General features: G+C 42.6%; 1 protein-coding gene across 1 annotated transcript; it reads right to left on the reverse strand.

The window, feature by feature from the left end:
* Positions 1-1,164: 1,164 nt before the first annotated feature.
* MLANA (melan-A) lies at positions 1,165-14,873 on the reverse strand. Its single transcript, XM_045563872.1, has 5 exons — positions 14,739-14,873; positions 12,767-12,868; positions 7,875-7,971; positions 2,774-2,887; positions 1,165-1,465 (listed from the first exon to the last, which is right to left on the reverse strand). The coding sequence occupies exons 2-5, from the start codon at positions 12,841-12,843 to the stop codon at positions 1,397-1,399; spliced, it is 357 nt and encodes a 118-aa protein (XP_045419828.1). The 5' UTR covers positions 12,844-12,868; positions 14,739-14,873; the 3' UTR covers positions 1,165-1,396.
* Positions 14,874-15,577: the final 704 nt, after the last annotated feature.

A 15,577-nucleotide genomic window follows, 5' to 3' on the forward strand; every position in this document is an offset into this window, starting at 1 on the left:
CAGGTTCACAGCCTTCTGTGACAATGTCTTCCTAGGTCTTAATAAAAATAATTTACTTTTATTATCTTCATTGTTATAGTTATCCTCTACTTATGGAAAAGAATACTGGTTTTCCATTTAGGGTAGTAATAGAAATTTAAGACAAAAAAGTTTTTTAATGAGCTGCCTGAAAGAAAAATATTAGATAAATAGTGTAGGCAATATGTGGATATGACCAAAAAGGAAATTGCAGTATTGCCATGCAGATAATGACACCATTCCAGAATCTCTGGTCCTTTATGATTTCTTCTGTATTTTCTTGTGAGGGGAATTTGGGAACTCAAAGGAGCTAAATTACCACCACAGGGGCATTTAAGGCAATACACAGACATCAGCCAAAGTACAGTAGCTTTTACTTATTTAAGTCCTTATACCACTTTCCGGTTTAACAGAATTTTTTTTTTTTTTTTTTTTTTTTTTTTTTATACAGAGTCTCACTCTGTCTCCCAGGCTACAGTGCCGTGGTGTCAGCCTAGCTCACAGCAACCTCAGACTCCTGGACTCAAGCAATCCTTCTGCCTCAGCCTCTGGAGTAGAGGGGACTAAAGGTGTCTGCCACCATGCCCGGCTACTTTTTTCTCTTTTTAGTAGAGACGGGGTCTTGCTCAGGGCTCAGGCTGATCTGAAACTCCTGAGCTCAAGAGATCCTCCCACCTCAGCCTTTGCCAGAGTGGTAAGATTACATGTGTAAGCCACCTCGCCCGGCCTAGAAAATTCTTGTCATTAATTACGATTGCATTGAGCCTTGCAGTGAAATGTAACTAGACTGCATTGTATGTCTTACTTAAGATACAGGATCTTTATGGTATGTTATTGTAGTATGAAATTTTAGAACACAGAAAGACATTGTTAACATTTTCCTGATCAGATAAATAGGTCAATGAGCTCTTTGTCTTAAACCTGTCAAGCTTTCCTTTGTGAGCGCTCCATAGCACAGACTCAGCCACAAAATCCTGTCAACAGTTCGTGTTGGTCAAGAGGTTGTATCTTCAAAAATCTGAATAGTTGGTTCGTTACTGGCCAAATTTCCAGGAAAAAGAAATTGTATGGTCCTAGAATACCCACTCGAATTATGTCCTTCAGAAAATAATAGCATAGGTTTATTAGCATTACCACTTGCACAGATAGGATCATGCATTGTAACATTTATTGACAGAGTTTTTCCCATTTTAATATTTCTCATCATTTCCTCACTTGATTAGTACTTCTCGTTGCCCTAGTAAGAATTTAACGTTGGCTTTTTATTAGAGAGGATATACATTGTTCCTACAGCATTCAAAGCAGAACATTAGGCATTAAATTCAAGCAAAAGCATGAGGGAAATCATTCCAGCATTTCTCAGGTGTCTTGCTGGCTCTTAAGGTGAATAAGGTGGTGGTGACTGTTCTGCAGAGAGTTTTTCATAGGCAGGCGGAGCGTTGGGAGCCTGTGAGAATGAGAAAAGGAGATTGTGGGCTTGACAACGGTGTATATGTTTCTGGGAAGGAATTAAGTCCAAACCATTAGCATCATATATATACTTTTGCAGTGGACTGAAACTTGTAAGTGTCTACATCTAATTTCCACCCAATGAGGTAATTATTAAATTTCATAAGTGTTTATGTCAAGACATTTTTAGGAGAAGGGTAGAGAAAAATAGAGCTAAGGGGTTTCCCCAAATCTCAAAGGCTTATCTATACCCGGATTCTCCATGGCAGAAGTCCCAAGCCCTGACTAATGAATTCTTGAAGCCTATTTACAGACACTAACATGCATTGCATCCCTACCACATAGATGCTTGTAACTGTGTCTAAAGGCACATGGATACTACCACCAGAGCACAAATATGTCAGGCCTTTATTTACTGCTCACAATAATTCTAGGATTATTTTCACTGTTTTCATGTTACAGAGTGGGAAACTGAGGCACAGAGAGGTTCAATCACTTGCCCCAGGTCACACAACTAGTGAGCTGTGAAGCTAAGAATCAAACACAGTAATTTGGCCCCAGAGTCAGTGCTCTCAACCACTGTGCTATCCTGTATCTGTACTAGTGCTTCGAATAGTAATATCATACAAGTCAGATGTGTAATTTTAAAATTTCTAGTACCTACGTTAAAAAAAAAACCAAAAATATATAGGTAAAGTTAGTTTTAATAAAATATTTTTTAACCCAATATGTTAATATCAAAATATCATTCCAACATGTAATCAATATAAAAATCATTAAAGAATTATTTATATTCTTTTCCACACATTGTGTCCTTGAAATAAGGTATGTATTATAGTGCATTTAATTCAAACTATTGTTTCAAGTGCTCAGTAGCAACCCCGTCAGACAGCAGAGCTCTGTACAATTAATAACAGGTACTTTTTTCCCTCCCCTATATATCTACATTTATGAAAAAGGCAAATGTAACTAAAAATGTAAAACAAAAGGATATTGTATCCAGAACCAAGATCTTCCTTTGGATCTTACATATAGGGCTCTCATTATTTACCCCAGAACATATGGATATTAGAGGACACAACTTAAGAAAATCTCTGTGCTTCCCTTGTTTCTTGTTTTTATTATTATTTATTTTTTACTGTGGCTAAATATTCTAAAAGTTGCCATTTTAACCATTTTTAGGTATATAGTTCAGTGGCATCAAGTATATTCACATTGTCCTTGCTTTTTAAATGAGATTGATTATGTTCACTTGAGTTAAAAACAGCCATACATGAAAATACCCGGATGCAAAAACTCAACCTACCACAGGTTCACAATTTTTCTCTTGAAAAGACAGTTTGCTGTCCTGATGACCAAGCCCTTCATGTGGGCATTGTCTTGTTAAGGTGCTTTGTTTACCAACATGAAGGCTTTTATCCTGAAAAGTAAATTGATAAAGGCGAGTGGGTAAGAAGAAATAATTGAGTCCATTAAAGAAAAGAGAAGGAAGCCAAAGTTTTAGGAATGAGTTTTAATCTAGGTTCTGCCACTTACTTGCTGTGTGTCCTCAGGCTAGTCACTTTACCTCTCTGAATTCCAGTTTTTCCATCTGTAATAGGAGGATAAATACCATCTGCTTCTCAGAACTTTTGTGGGAATTAACTAAAGGTAAAGCACTAGTACAGTGCCTGGCACCCAGCAGTTAGTCAAAGAATATTGCTGAAGGGAAGGAGAAGAAGAGTGAATCTACAAAAAGAACCTCTTTCAAACTTATCCTTCAAAAGTGAAGGAGAAATAAAGACTTTCTCAAACAAAAATTGAGGGAATTTGTTGCCAGTAGACCTACCTTGCAAGAAATGTTAGGAGAAGTTCTTTAGAGAGAAGGAAAATAATATAGGTCAGAAACTCAGATCTACATAAAAAAAGGAAAAGCATCAAAGAAAGATAAGTGGAGATAAAATAAATACTTTGCCTTATTCTTTAACAGATAATTTTGATCTAATAGTTCAAAATAATAATAGCAACAATGTATTTGGTTATGTATGCTTATATATTTATATATGCTTATATACATGTAAAATGAATGACAGTAATGATACAAGGGAAAGGAGGAAGGAATTAAGATTGTTTTGTTATTATAAGGTACTTGTACTACCCATGGTCTTATTTGAAAGTTGGCTTGGATTAGTTTTAAATGTATACTGCAAACTCTAGGACAAGCACTAAAAAAAAGTAAAAAAAAAAAAAAAAGTAGTATTAGAAAGAAGAGAAAAGGAAATCATATAAAATGTCCAGCTAAAACCACAAAAGGCAGAAGAAGTGGAAAATAAAAATAGGAACAAATAACAAGGGTCACAAATAGAAAACAGCAACAAATATGGTAGATATTACTCCCACTATGTCAATAATCACTCTGAACATCAATGATCTAAATGCACCAATTAAAAGACAGAGATAGATTGGATCAAAAAATAAGACTCAACTGTGTTGTCTACAAGAACCCTCTTTAAATATAAAGACACATGTACATTAAAAGTAAATGGATGGAGAAAGATATAACATGCTAACACTAATCAAAAGAAAGTAGGAATTCCTATATTAATTTTAGAAAGAGCAGATTTCAAAGCAAACAAAGTTATCAGGGAAAGAGAGAGACATTACCTAATAATAAAGGGATTGATTCTCCAAGAAGACGTAGGAACACTTAACATATATGTACCTAATAACAGCACATCAAAATACATGACAGAAAAACTGCAAGGAGAAATGGTTGAATCTATCATGGAGTTGGAGTTTTAGTTGGAGATTTTAGCACTGCTGTATCAGAAATGGACAAATCTAGCATGTGAAAAATTAGTAAAGCATAGTCAAACAATAAAACCATCAACCAACAAGATATAATAGACATCTATAGGCTGCTTCATCCAACAACAGCAGAATATATATTCTTCTCAAGCCCACATAGAGCATTCACCAAGATAGACCACATTCTGGGCCATAAAACATGTATTAACAGATTTATTTATTTTTTAACAGATTTAAAAGAATAGAAGAAATCATACAATATTTGCTTCTTGACCACAATAGAATTAAAATAGAAATCAATAACAGAGAGATAGCTGGAAAATCCCAAAATACGTGAAGATTAAGCAACACATTTCTATATAGCACATGGGTCAAAGAAGAAATCTCAAGAGGAATTTAAAAATATTTTGAACTAAATTAAATTGAAATACAACTTATCAAAATTTGTGAGATGCAGTGAAAGCAGTACTTAGAGGGAAATTTATAACATTGAATGTGTATATTGGAAAAGAAGAAAGATCTAAAATCAGTCGTCTAAGCTTCCACCTTTGGAAACTAGAAAACGAAGAGCAAATTAAATCCAAAGTAAGCAGAAAAAAAGAAATAAAAATTAAAGCGGAAATCAATGAAATTGAAAACAAAATCAATAGAGCAAATCAGTGAAACCAAAAGCTGGTTCTTGGAAAAGATCAGTAAAATTGATAAGTCTTAAGCGAGGCTAAGAAAAAAAAAGAAGACACAAACTACTATTATCAGAAATGAAAGAGAGTAATCACTACAGATCCCATGGACATTAAAAGAATAAGCAAGGAATACTATGTTCACAAATGTGAAAGCCTAGATGAACGTAATAAATCTTTGAAAGACACAATCTGTCAAAATCCACACAAGTAGAAATAGACCATCTGAATAGGCCTCTATCTACCATAAAAATTGAATCAAAAATTAATGACCTTCTAAAACAGAAAGCACCAGGCCCAGATGGGTTCACTGGCAAATTTTACTAAACATTTAAGGAAGAAATTATACCAATTTTCTATGACCTCTTTCACAAGACAGAAGCAGAGGAAATACTTTCTACCCCATTCTATGAGGCCAGCATTACCCTAATACCAAAACCAGACAAAGACATTACAAGAAATGAAAACTACAGATCAATATCTCTCATGAATATAGATGCAAAAATCCTCAACAAAATATTAGCAAATCAAATCCAACAATGTGTAAAAAGAATTATATGCTATGACTAAGTGGGATTTATCCCAGTTATGAAAAGCTGGTTCAACATTAGAAAATCAATTAATTCATTACACCAACAAGCTAAAGAAGAAAAATCATGAGTGTATCAATAGATGTAGGAAAAGCATAACAATCAAACTCCCGTTAATAATTAAAAATTTTCAGTAAACTAGGAACAGAGGGAAACTTCCTCAACTTTGCTAAGAATATCTACAAACATCCTACGGCAAACCATACATACATAATGATGAGAAGCTCGAGGCTTTCCCACTAAGATCACGAACAAGGCAAGATGTCTCCTCTCATCACTCCTTTTCAGCGTCATCCTGGAAGTCCTAACTAAGGCAATAAGCCAGAAATAAACTGTATACTATTGGGAAGGAAAAAAATAAAACTTTCTTTGTCAATTATTGTTTTTTTTTCCTTTTTCTTAAGTCTCTCACCTGCCACAGGACAGGAATGTGATCCACACTCTCAGTTCACTGCTAATTCTCTGCATTTACATTCTAACTCAGGATGCATGTTAAAATGCAGATTCCCCCACCCTACGACCAGAGACGGTCCCAGAATCTGCCTTTTAGCAAGAATCTTGGGTGATTCCGGTGCAGGTGTCCCCCGACCATGCATGGAGAAACACAGTATCTTGAGACATGAGCATAAACTGAGCTGTCAGCAGGAGCCTTAAAATTCTTCTCCAGGAATGAAGAAGTATCATGTCCTAAACTTCCTAGTGAAGGTGTAAAACTGGTAAATATAAAAGCCCACGTTCAATTCCTTGCAAATCATCTCTCACTCCATTCTGCAGAAACATGTTACTGCTAAAAAGCAGTCTTTCCTTTCAAAAGATGTTTTTCAGGGCTCAGGGAAATTGTTAACCAAGGGAGAAATTTTAGATCTAAATTCCAAACATCCTCACTACCATCCTGTGGTCAATGGAAGTTGGAGGGGGACAGTTCAAAGCTTAATGAAGGCTGCTAAAAGTGGAGTAATTCAGGTACCAAAAGCTTGTATTTATTGTCATTTATGTTCTTTTGCTTTAAAATGGAAATAGAATCACCAAAGAGAGAAAGGGAGGTGATTATGCAATTAAATGCACTACTTAATGCACTGTTTTACATAATTTTGCCTAAATTTCTTAGACTGCTGATTCCCAACCTGGCTTTTCTGGAGATATGAAAGTCTCAAAACAAGATTTTAATACTAATTTTAAAAAAATAAATATGATAGGGAGCATTTTTAGGCAGTAGGGGAACCAAGGAATTTAAAAACATTTCTTCTATCTCATAAAAATTTCAGAAACTCTACAAATCATTGATCCAGTCACAGAGAAATATAGACATGGTAGCTTGAATTTGAACCTTACCAAGCAAAATATCCACAGTGTCTGAGTACACATTAAGTCCCTCTGTTATTCTTTAAACGAATGAATTTAAGATGAGAGCATTGAAGCATAAAGGAGAAACATCATTGTCTTTGTGTCCAGTGGCATCAAGCTAATAATTGTAGTTAGTAAGGGAAGTGGGTACCAGTATGTTGAGCGTGTAGAGCCTTTACTCCCTGAAAGACTAACTCATTGTGTTTTTGATATTCAAGTATATAATGAAATAAAAATATAGAAGAAACTATGAAATAAAAACCGATAGACATTGTGTTATCAATATATCATGTGTTTCCACCGTGGCTAGGTGTAGAATAGCGCCAACGGGGCTTGGAGAAGTTAACACCTAAGATCACCACGCGAGTCAGTGGCAGACAATGAGACCAAATGCTGGTGTCATACAACCGTATGACCTCTGTGTGCCAGGCACTGCGCTAGGCACAGTGGTTTGTACTTGTATTCACACTCTGGCAAGACAGGCACTGGGGAAACGGAGGCACGAGACTGCCCAGGTTTCTTGGCAAGAAGGAAAAGAATTTGAAGCTGCATCTGTCACCTTCCCCTACTCACCAGACTGCCCAGCTCCCACCCCCACCCACCCTGACCCTCTGTCATTCTCTCCTGCCCACGTGACGCCTCCCACTATGATATGACACAGCAAGAAGGCCCTCACCAGATGCAGCCCCCCAATCCTGGACTTCCCAGCCTACAGAACTATGAGGCAAACAAATTTCATTTCTTTATAAATCACCCAGTCTCTGATATTCTGTTATAACAGCACAAAACAGACAAAGACATAGGGCAAGTTCCTGGTTGGGCTGCATGTCTGGGCAGAGGCAAAGGAAGCATTGCAAGAAGTACAGTACAGCAAAAGCTTCATCAGAAGCAGGAATCCAAGCTAGAGGTGATCATGAGAATGTTATTTCACTCCTCGGAAATCCAGAGGAAGAGGTGGAAAGGTTGTGCTGAGTCTGGAGGGATCCTGGCAGGGAACTCTACTCACCGTCAAGGTTCTGTATCCACTTCGTCTTCTGCAGTACCAGCAGCCGATGAGCAGTAAAATTCCCAGGATCACTGTCAGGATGCCAATCCCCGCGGCCCTGACCCAAGAGACAGACAGATCCGCCTTGTCATAGAAACATTGTCCCAGATTGTGACGAACCGTAGATCAATCCTCTTCTCTCTTCGTATGGGCTTTGACGGCCCAAAGAAGCACCTCCCAGTCCCCAAGTATTTTCCCACCTCTCATACCCGACCAGAGCTCTAGTACCTGTATCCAGGGACAGGTCCTTGTCTAGGAGCCTGTTAGGTGTGTGCCCACAGGAGCACCACTAACTGGCAAGGCCCAGGAACCCAAGTTCCAGGAACAAGAAGTGCCATAGCAACTGATCCTTATGGGGACAGTGTATTTATTACGGCTGAATTATCTCTTCTCATCAAAGCATTTTTCCAATTCAGTCCACAAAAACAAAGTGAAAACTAGCACTGACTGAATATCTACCATAACCTAGATGCGGTGCTAAACACTCTACACACATTAGCTTATTTGATTCTCATGACAACCCTGCAAGGTAGGGACCATTTGCCATTCCCATTTAACAGATGAGGAAATAAAAGCAGAGATTAAATGACTTGCTGGTGGTCATGCAGTGCTAGCACAAGACAGAGCTAGGATTTGAACCTGAGTCTGTCTCAATCGTGTTTGTGCCCTCTCTTCCCCAAACCCAAACTTCCCCCTTTACTCCTTGCAGCCATGGGGAGAAGTGTCTGAGCCGAACCTAGAACAAAGGTGTAGCGTCACCCATTGCGAAGGATCTGGTCCCAAGCAGCGGGATGCCAATCTGGGGTCTAAACCAGCCGTTTTGGCCTAGTGCTCAGTGACCCCTGGGAAGCATCACAGTTACCACAAAGGCCCTGGAAATAGGGTGTGGGGCTGTGCATGCCCTGGCTGACATCTGCCTGCCCACCACAGCATGGTCAAAATTGAGAGTACTGAGTCTGTTATCTGTGGCCATCAACTTGTTAAGAAAGGCTCTGCAGAGCTGAGTGACTTACAAGAGGTGGAACAGCTACAGGAGAAGCAAGGTTGAACTAAGCCTTCTCCTGGAGACTTTTGTCCAGTACCATCTACGGACCACATCTGTCTCAAGGCTGCTGAGGCGTCAAGCTCGCCCTGGCCATCTCCCAATGGGATGGAGAGAGAACCACAGATGACACTGCTAGATGGAAACTCTGACCCAGTTATGTAGGCCGATCCACCCATCTTATAGATCATGAAGTTGAGACCAACCAAGATTCATCAATGTCACCACCACCATAGTGACTACTCTCCATTCACTGAGCACCAGCATGGGCCAGGCACTCTGATAAGCACCCCACACATATGCTTTTATTCCATCCTGACAACAGTCCTCTGAGGAAGGAGTGATGTTCATTTTGCAGCTGCCATCAGGCTGTTAAAATGCCCAAGGTTTGTGCAACCATTAAGTGGCAGAACCAGCATTCACAGCAACTGGCATTAGAAACGCAGTGAGTGAGCACAGGAATTTGGGCCAGATCCAGGTCTCCCATCTCCCCGGCCGGTGCTTTTCTTGCAGAACCACTCTTTCCTAAAAGGAAGCCGTCACAAGGAGTATTCAAGGGCTCTTGTGACTGGAGGCAGGTGATCCACTCCCCACATGCCCGTGCTGCAGTTTTACCCTGTGGCTGTCCCTTTGAACGTCTTGACACAGACAGAGCTCTGTTCCAGCTCTTTGCGCACAGTCATGTTACACTCACGACACACGCAAGGGACTGAGAGTGAAAGGCACCAGAGTATGCCACACACACCAGAAAAACCCATTGCCCAACGTAGCAGGGCTCCTCAGAATGTCGCCTAAATACCACCCTCAGCAGAATCACCGGAGATGCATGTTAAGGAGCAGATTTGGGGGCCCCACCCCTGGCCTATCAAATCAGCCTCTGGTGGCAGTGCCTAGGAATCCGCATTTTAACAAGCTCCAGGGATGACTGATGCCCCACTCAATTGTGAGAGCCCCTTTCCACTGAGGTTTCAAAGTGACAGGCAATACTCAAAGCAGGTGTGTTGCCATTTTTGGCTGGGTGTGGGGACTTATTTTGCATTGTTCTTCCTCAAGCTACCCGGTGGCACTATTTTGAGAAGGATAAATATCCTCAGATCTTGGAGATGCATTGTTCCAATGAAGCTGTCCTCGTTCCCCCGACACTACTGCACCTGTCTGAACAAGCAGCCAGCTGGGCAGGGACATTTCATGAGAGGAATGAGTCTTTTCACACCGGGCCTCGTGCACAGGTCGTTATTTCCTGGGCTGCCCTTCACTGCCCTGCACGAGATCATGATGTTCCATGCATTCAGTGCTTCCTTCCCTCACAGACTGAAGCTAAGTGTGTCCCTGTGCTGGGGGCTTTGGTCATCTCACCCCCCTACACACAGAAAAATGTCAAAAGGAATGACTTTCTGCTGACAAAAGGACAGCTCCCACACATATAGGTCGCATGGGTATTTTTCTTTGGCACTGGAACCCAGAGGCTCCCTCGTGTTCTCAGGGAAGATGCCGGAGAATCTGCCTGACCCTGCACAAGCACCTTGTTCAGGCTGCAAGACGCCGAAAGCTTATGCCTTCGGTCAAGGGCTTCCTTCACATGATAATGGTAAGAAACCCTTGTGCCCTTTATTAAGCTGTTGTCCCTCAACTTCCAGCCCACCTTTCTATGCTCTGCTCTGTGATGCTGGGGCTGCACTCTGCAAACCCCACTTCTCCTTGCCCATTGGCTCCCATTAGGGTACTCTGGCAGGGCGGGGAGCTGCTCCTTCCAGTTTGCTTCCTGTTCCTGCCTGGCATCACCCCCGCAACAGGGCTTCACGCAGTCCATCAGTCCCAATCACCAGCTCTTTACCTGGCACTCCCAGGGCTGGCCGCATCGGGCCCCTCCCCAGCAAGGGCACCAGCCGACCTGTGCCCCCACCGCAGAGCTCAGCGTGCTTGATTCTCGGGTCCCCTCTACACTCCTGAGGCACCTGAACCAGCCAAACAGAAACCCCTCCTTAGAGACCTGGGTCCCATCTCTGTGGGGTTCTCCCACCTTCCCTTTATTCCCCCACCCCAGGGACTGCCCTTGAGTTAACTGTCTTCTTGGCCTCCTGGTGCCTGTTTAACCAATTCCCTACATTAAAGTCTTTATGCTGAAACTCCTAGTTGGTCTCCATCTTCCTGGCTAGTCCCTCAAAGTAACCCTGTTAAGGCTGTGGATGCACCGGGACCCTTCCCAGCTGGGAGCGATGGCACCAAATGGCAAAGGACACCTCAGTTTTCAGCCTACCGAGCTGGCAACCTCCTGCCTCCAGCGAGAAGCTGTTCGACCTTCAGCTTCACACAGACACGCTGATCTCTGCCCCAGCCTCTCACTGGATGGGATTGTGCAAATATTTGCGTCTTAATAGCAAGGACTCTGGAGGCAAACAGACCCGGATTTAAATCCTCGTGCTACCATGTTGGGCTGTATGTGTCCTGATTTCTCTAAACCTTTCCTCATTTACAACACCGCAAGGATGATACTCACCAGGGTGGGTGTCACCATGTGGGGAGTGAGCAGAAGTAATGTGTGTCACTTGAAAGGAATGGCCCTAGCCTCTCCTTCATCCCCGCTCTCCTGCTGGCGAGACATGGAGATAATGGTGCGCCATTTTCAGCCATGGAGACAAAAAGCAACTTCCAAAGGGAATAACCAGCGAGAAGAAAACTGACAGGGCTTGAACTTTTTACTCTTGGATTCTTACGTGAGAGATAAATAAAATTATATTTTCAAGAAGAGTCAGAGTCTGTTGATTCATTATGTAGAGGCTGAAATGATATCCTATCTAATACCATGTGCAATTGCTTCCCCTCCCTCAACGAGTCCTTTTTTGCTCTCAGGGACATTTTATTAGAAGATATTGCCACCCTCATCCGCAGTTGGCCACACGGGGGTATTAGAGAATCCTGCACTAGGGTCTTCTGAGGAAATGCTCCCGGCCTGAATTCTTCCTTAGCACCTTTCGTGGGTTCTCCATCTTGCTTGTCCCTGCTGGTTGAGTCTGTTAAAGATTTTTCAACAACATAAGAAATAGTCCAAGTAAAAACCTGGCTCCTTGTCCTGCTGGAGTCCTACTCAGAGGGTGGCACCTCCCCTCCCACCACAGCCTTTCCCACTCCTAGCACGTGCAGGTGTGTCCCTGTGGCCTCCGGTTTCCCACTACTGCGTTACATTTGCTGACAGTGTTCCCATGCCTCACTCTCCCACTAGATTGTGGGCTTTCTCAAAGATAAGAACAGTGGCTTGGGCCGGGGGTATACAATGCTTAGCACTCAGAAATGTTTAATCATATAAATATTTATTTTTAATTAACTCTGAATACCAAATGCCTTTCTCTAGGATAAAGTTATGCTGCACCATCTTCACCCTGGAGTCAGGCTGCAGGCTGAGCCAACACGCCTGCCTTTGTCCTCACTGGCTGTGGAGCGACTCACCTTCATTCTGTCTGCAGACCACCTTTAGGAGCTTAAGTGAAGTGGACAGAATGAGGCTTGAGGAAAGAGGCATCTTGATCCTGGACACATGTTTTTCAGCTTGGGAACCTACAGCTAAGGCCCAATAGCCAGGAATGCAGACACAACGGCAAGATCCAACCTTTTATCTTTCCTATCTTCCTGCCTGTTTGTCCTCAGAAGCCTGAGTGAGACCCTGTAGGACCACAGGGTCTCCTCACCCTGTTGCCAGGGATTTTACTTTCTGGAGAGAGAAATGCTAGGGAGACTTATGCACCGGCCTGTGCTGGTGCAAGTCAGCCGGCTTGCGGCAAACTGGAAACCCTACTGGGTCTGGTTTTGAACTTACTCTTCAGCTGTGATGTACACATGGCGGTGCCCCTTCTTGGAGTAACCATAGATGAAGTGAGTGTTTTCTTTTGGCATCTTGTAGGGTCAGGGTTCAGGACACCTAACAGAGGGGCACAGGGGCATCATTTAGTGCATCCAAAGCAACCTTATTCAGCATCTCATAAGGACCACAAAGGCATCATCACTAGGGGTTCAACACTGACAGCCAGGCCAGGCGCGGTGGCTCACGCCTGTAATCCTAGCACTCTGGGAGGCCGAAGCCAGTAGATTCTTTGAGCTCAGGAGTTCGAGACCAGCCTGAGCAAGAGTGAGACCCCGTCTCTAAGAAAAAATAGAAAGAAATTATATGGACAGCTAAAAATATATATAGAAAAATTAGCCGGGCATGGTGGCACATGCCTGTAGTCCCAGCTACTCGGGAGGCTGAGGCAAGAGGATTGCTTGAGCCCAGGAGTTTGAGGTTGCTGTGAGCTAGGCTGATGCCACGGCACTCTAGCCCGGGCAACAGAGTGAGACTCTGTCTCAAAAAAACAAAACAAACAAACAAACAAAAAAAAACCATTGACAGCCAGGACCTTCTGGTTTCTCTCTGTGACAGGATTTGTACCTGCTTCCTTCACTGATATCAAGGACTTTAGAAATAGCTCACATTTCTAAGCCCTTCCACTAAATGAAAATTAAGTTCGAAGAAGAAACTCCAAATGAAAGCAAAAAACTTTCAAATTGAGTTATTCTTTGGGTGTGGGGGAGAATGCTCTTCATTTGCCTTCAATTTGACTCTATGCCATAATCTTGCAGAGAAACAAACAAACAAAAAGCATTTTTACTTACTCTCCCCCTTCCCTGGCCCAGGGCTATGGTTAATAAAATAAGAAGAGTTATTTCTCTCCAAAGTTATTATTTGATACCCATCCCTGGACAAACAGAAGGCTATGACAACCTCATGTGTGTTCCCGGATGTCCTTCACCTGAGCCTCGCTGGGGACACAAGGCCAAGCAGCCAGTACGGCACCTCCACCCCCACCTTTCAACAGAGGGGATCACCCCTACATGGGGGCTTCGGCTTGTCCACATGCTCTTCACCCAAAATAAGCTGAGCAAGCCCAGGGCCTGGCTTGGTCTAACTACTTCCCTCCCACCTGAATCAATGCCTGCTCCTCTCTAGTCCAAGTCTCATGGTTAGAATTCAAAATAATAATAATAATAATGATAAAATACAAATGGATTTTTAAAAAAAGCTCATGTACTGCAGTGGTCATAAAGCATGCTCATTAAAAACCAATAATGGAAGCCCCTCTCCTTGCTAGCGTGTACCGTTCTGCCCTCTGGCTGCTCCTGTGCATCTCAAAGGTCTGATCCCCGTGGAGCTTTATTAACGAGCTCCAGTTTCAAACAACAGGGAGAAGGGGGAGAGTAGAATGAAAGTTTCACCACGTGGCTCCTTTCCATTGGGGCATTTTATGTGTAATTTGCCCTTCTCTTGTAAAAAAGAAATTACAGCTGAACTCACTGATCATCTCAGGTGAATAATGCAGGGATGAACCCTGTGTTCAAAATTCCGACAACAAACTCAATGCTGCATTAAATGGGTTTCCTACGTCTCCACCCCATGCTCGGAGCCGTGGCAAACCGTGCAGGGACGGCAAAGGCACCTCATCTCGCTCAACCCAAGAGAAGCAGTCCCTTCAGTAACGGGAGAATGCACCGAACTCGGGGAGGCTGCTTCTCCCCGCGGCTGCCACCCTGCATCGTCGCTTATTCTTCTTGGCAGTCTGGGAGGACTGCGAGAGCATCTAGGAGATTCTGTGAACCCTCGGAAGTTGGAGAATTACAAACATCGAGGAGAAATTCTGTTGACAGTCAAGCATCAGGCAGGCAATGAGGGGAGGGCAGAGGAGGTCACCAGAATTTCCCAAACCCTGTTCTGGAAGAAGAGGGCTATGATTATGGTGAGACGGCAACACACTTACCTCCCGGAATGAGACAATCCCCCGTCTGCTGGCTGGCTGTGTGTGCGAAGATTGCCTCTCTGGCTCTTAATCTTTTTTATTTATTTTTTTCCTGGTCTTGAGTCCCATGATAGTCACGGGTTTGGATTCTGACGGGGTCGTCTGTGATTGCTTAATTGGCATGAAAGAAACAGACTTCATGCCTCCCTTCAAAAAGTCCCAGCTGGCTGCAGGCTGTTTTTCCCCATCCCAGTGCTTCATCCCAGGGAAGCCATTTATTTTAAACACGGGTCCCTCTGCAGAGGGTTGCCAGATAAAATATAGGATGACCAGTTAAATTTGAATTTCAGATAAACAATGAATAATCTTTTAGTGTAACTATGTCTCATTCAATATTTTCAGTATAAATATGTCCTACGCATTGCATGGGACATGCTTATACTTAAAAAGTTATTTTTTTTTGTTTATCTGAAATCCAAATTTAAGTAGGTGCTCTATACCCTCCCTCATCTCCATCTCAACCGGTTGAATAGCCTTTAGGCTCAGTTTTGGAGATCATCTAGTCCCAAACTCTCATGACCAAGAAAAGGAAATAGAAAATCCCTAAAACCTCCTCAGCTGAGCTCCCTGATTTCTTTGATACTCTTGGAGTTAACTGTCCACTGGGTACAGTGGTTTTCCCTTTCAGATCCCACGACTTTGCAGTTTCCACTGTGGGCCGTGGACAAAGGCCGTCCTGTGCGAAGGCAGGAACAACCCGCCGGATACGGGACAGTCATCACTGGAAACGGTAGAGGAGAGAGAGAACAGAGAAAGAAGGGTTGGTCCTTTTTAAGTGAGACAGGGAATAAAAGCCTATC

The sequence above is a fragment of the Lemur catta genome, chromosome 10 (assembly GCF_020740605.2).
Source record: "Lemur catta isolate mLemCat1 chromosome 10, mLemCat1.pri, whole genome shotgun sequence".
In the NCBI taxonomy this organism is placed as follows: domain Eukaryota; kingdom Metazoa; phylum Chordata; class Mammalia; order Primates; family Lemuridae; genus Lemur; species Lemur catta.

Excerpts from the sequence above, each read along its gene's own strand:
- MLANA (XM_045563872.1), bottom strand. The coding sequence starts at position 12,843 with ATGCCAAAAGAAAACACTCACTTCATCTATGGTTACTCCAAGAAGGGG. Across the intron at positions 7,972-12,766 it reads GTGTACATCACAGCTGAAGA|GGCCGCGGGGATTGGCATCC; the intron begins GTAAGTTCAAAA and ends CTCTTGGGTCAG. Across the intron at positions 1,466-2,773 it reads AGAAAAATTGTGAACCTGTG|GCTCCCAACGCTCCGCCTGC; the intron begins GTAGGTTGAGTT and ends TCATTCTCACAG.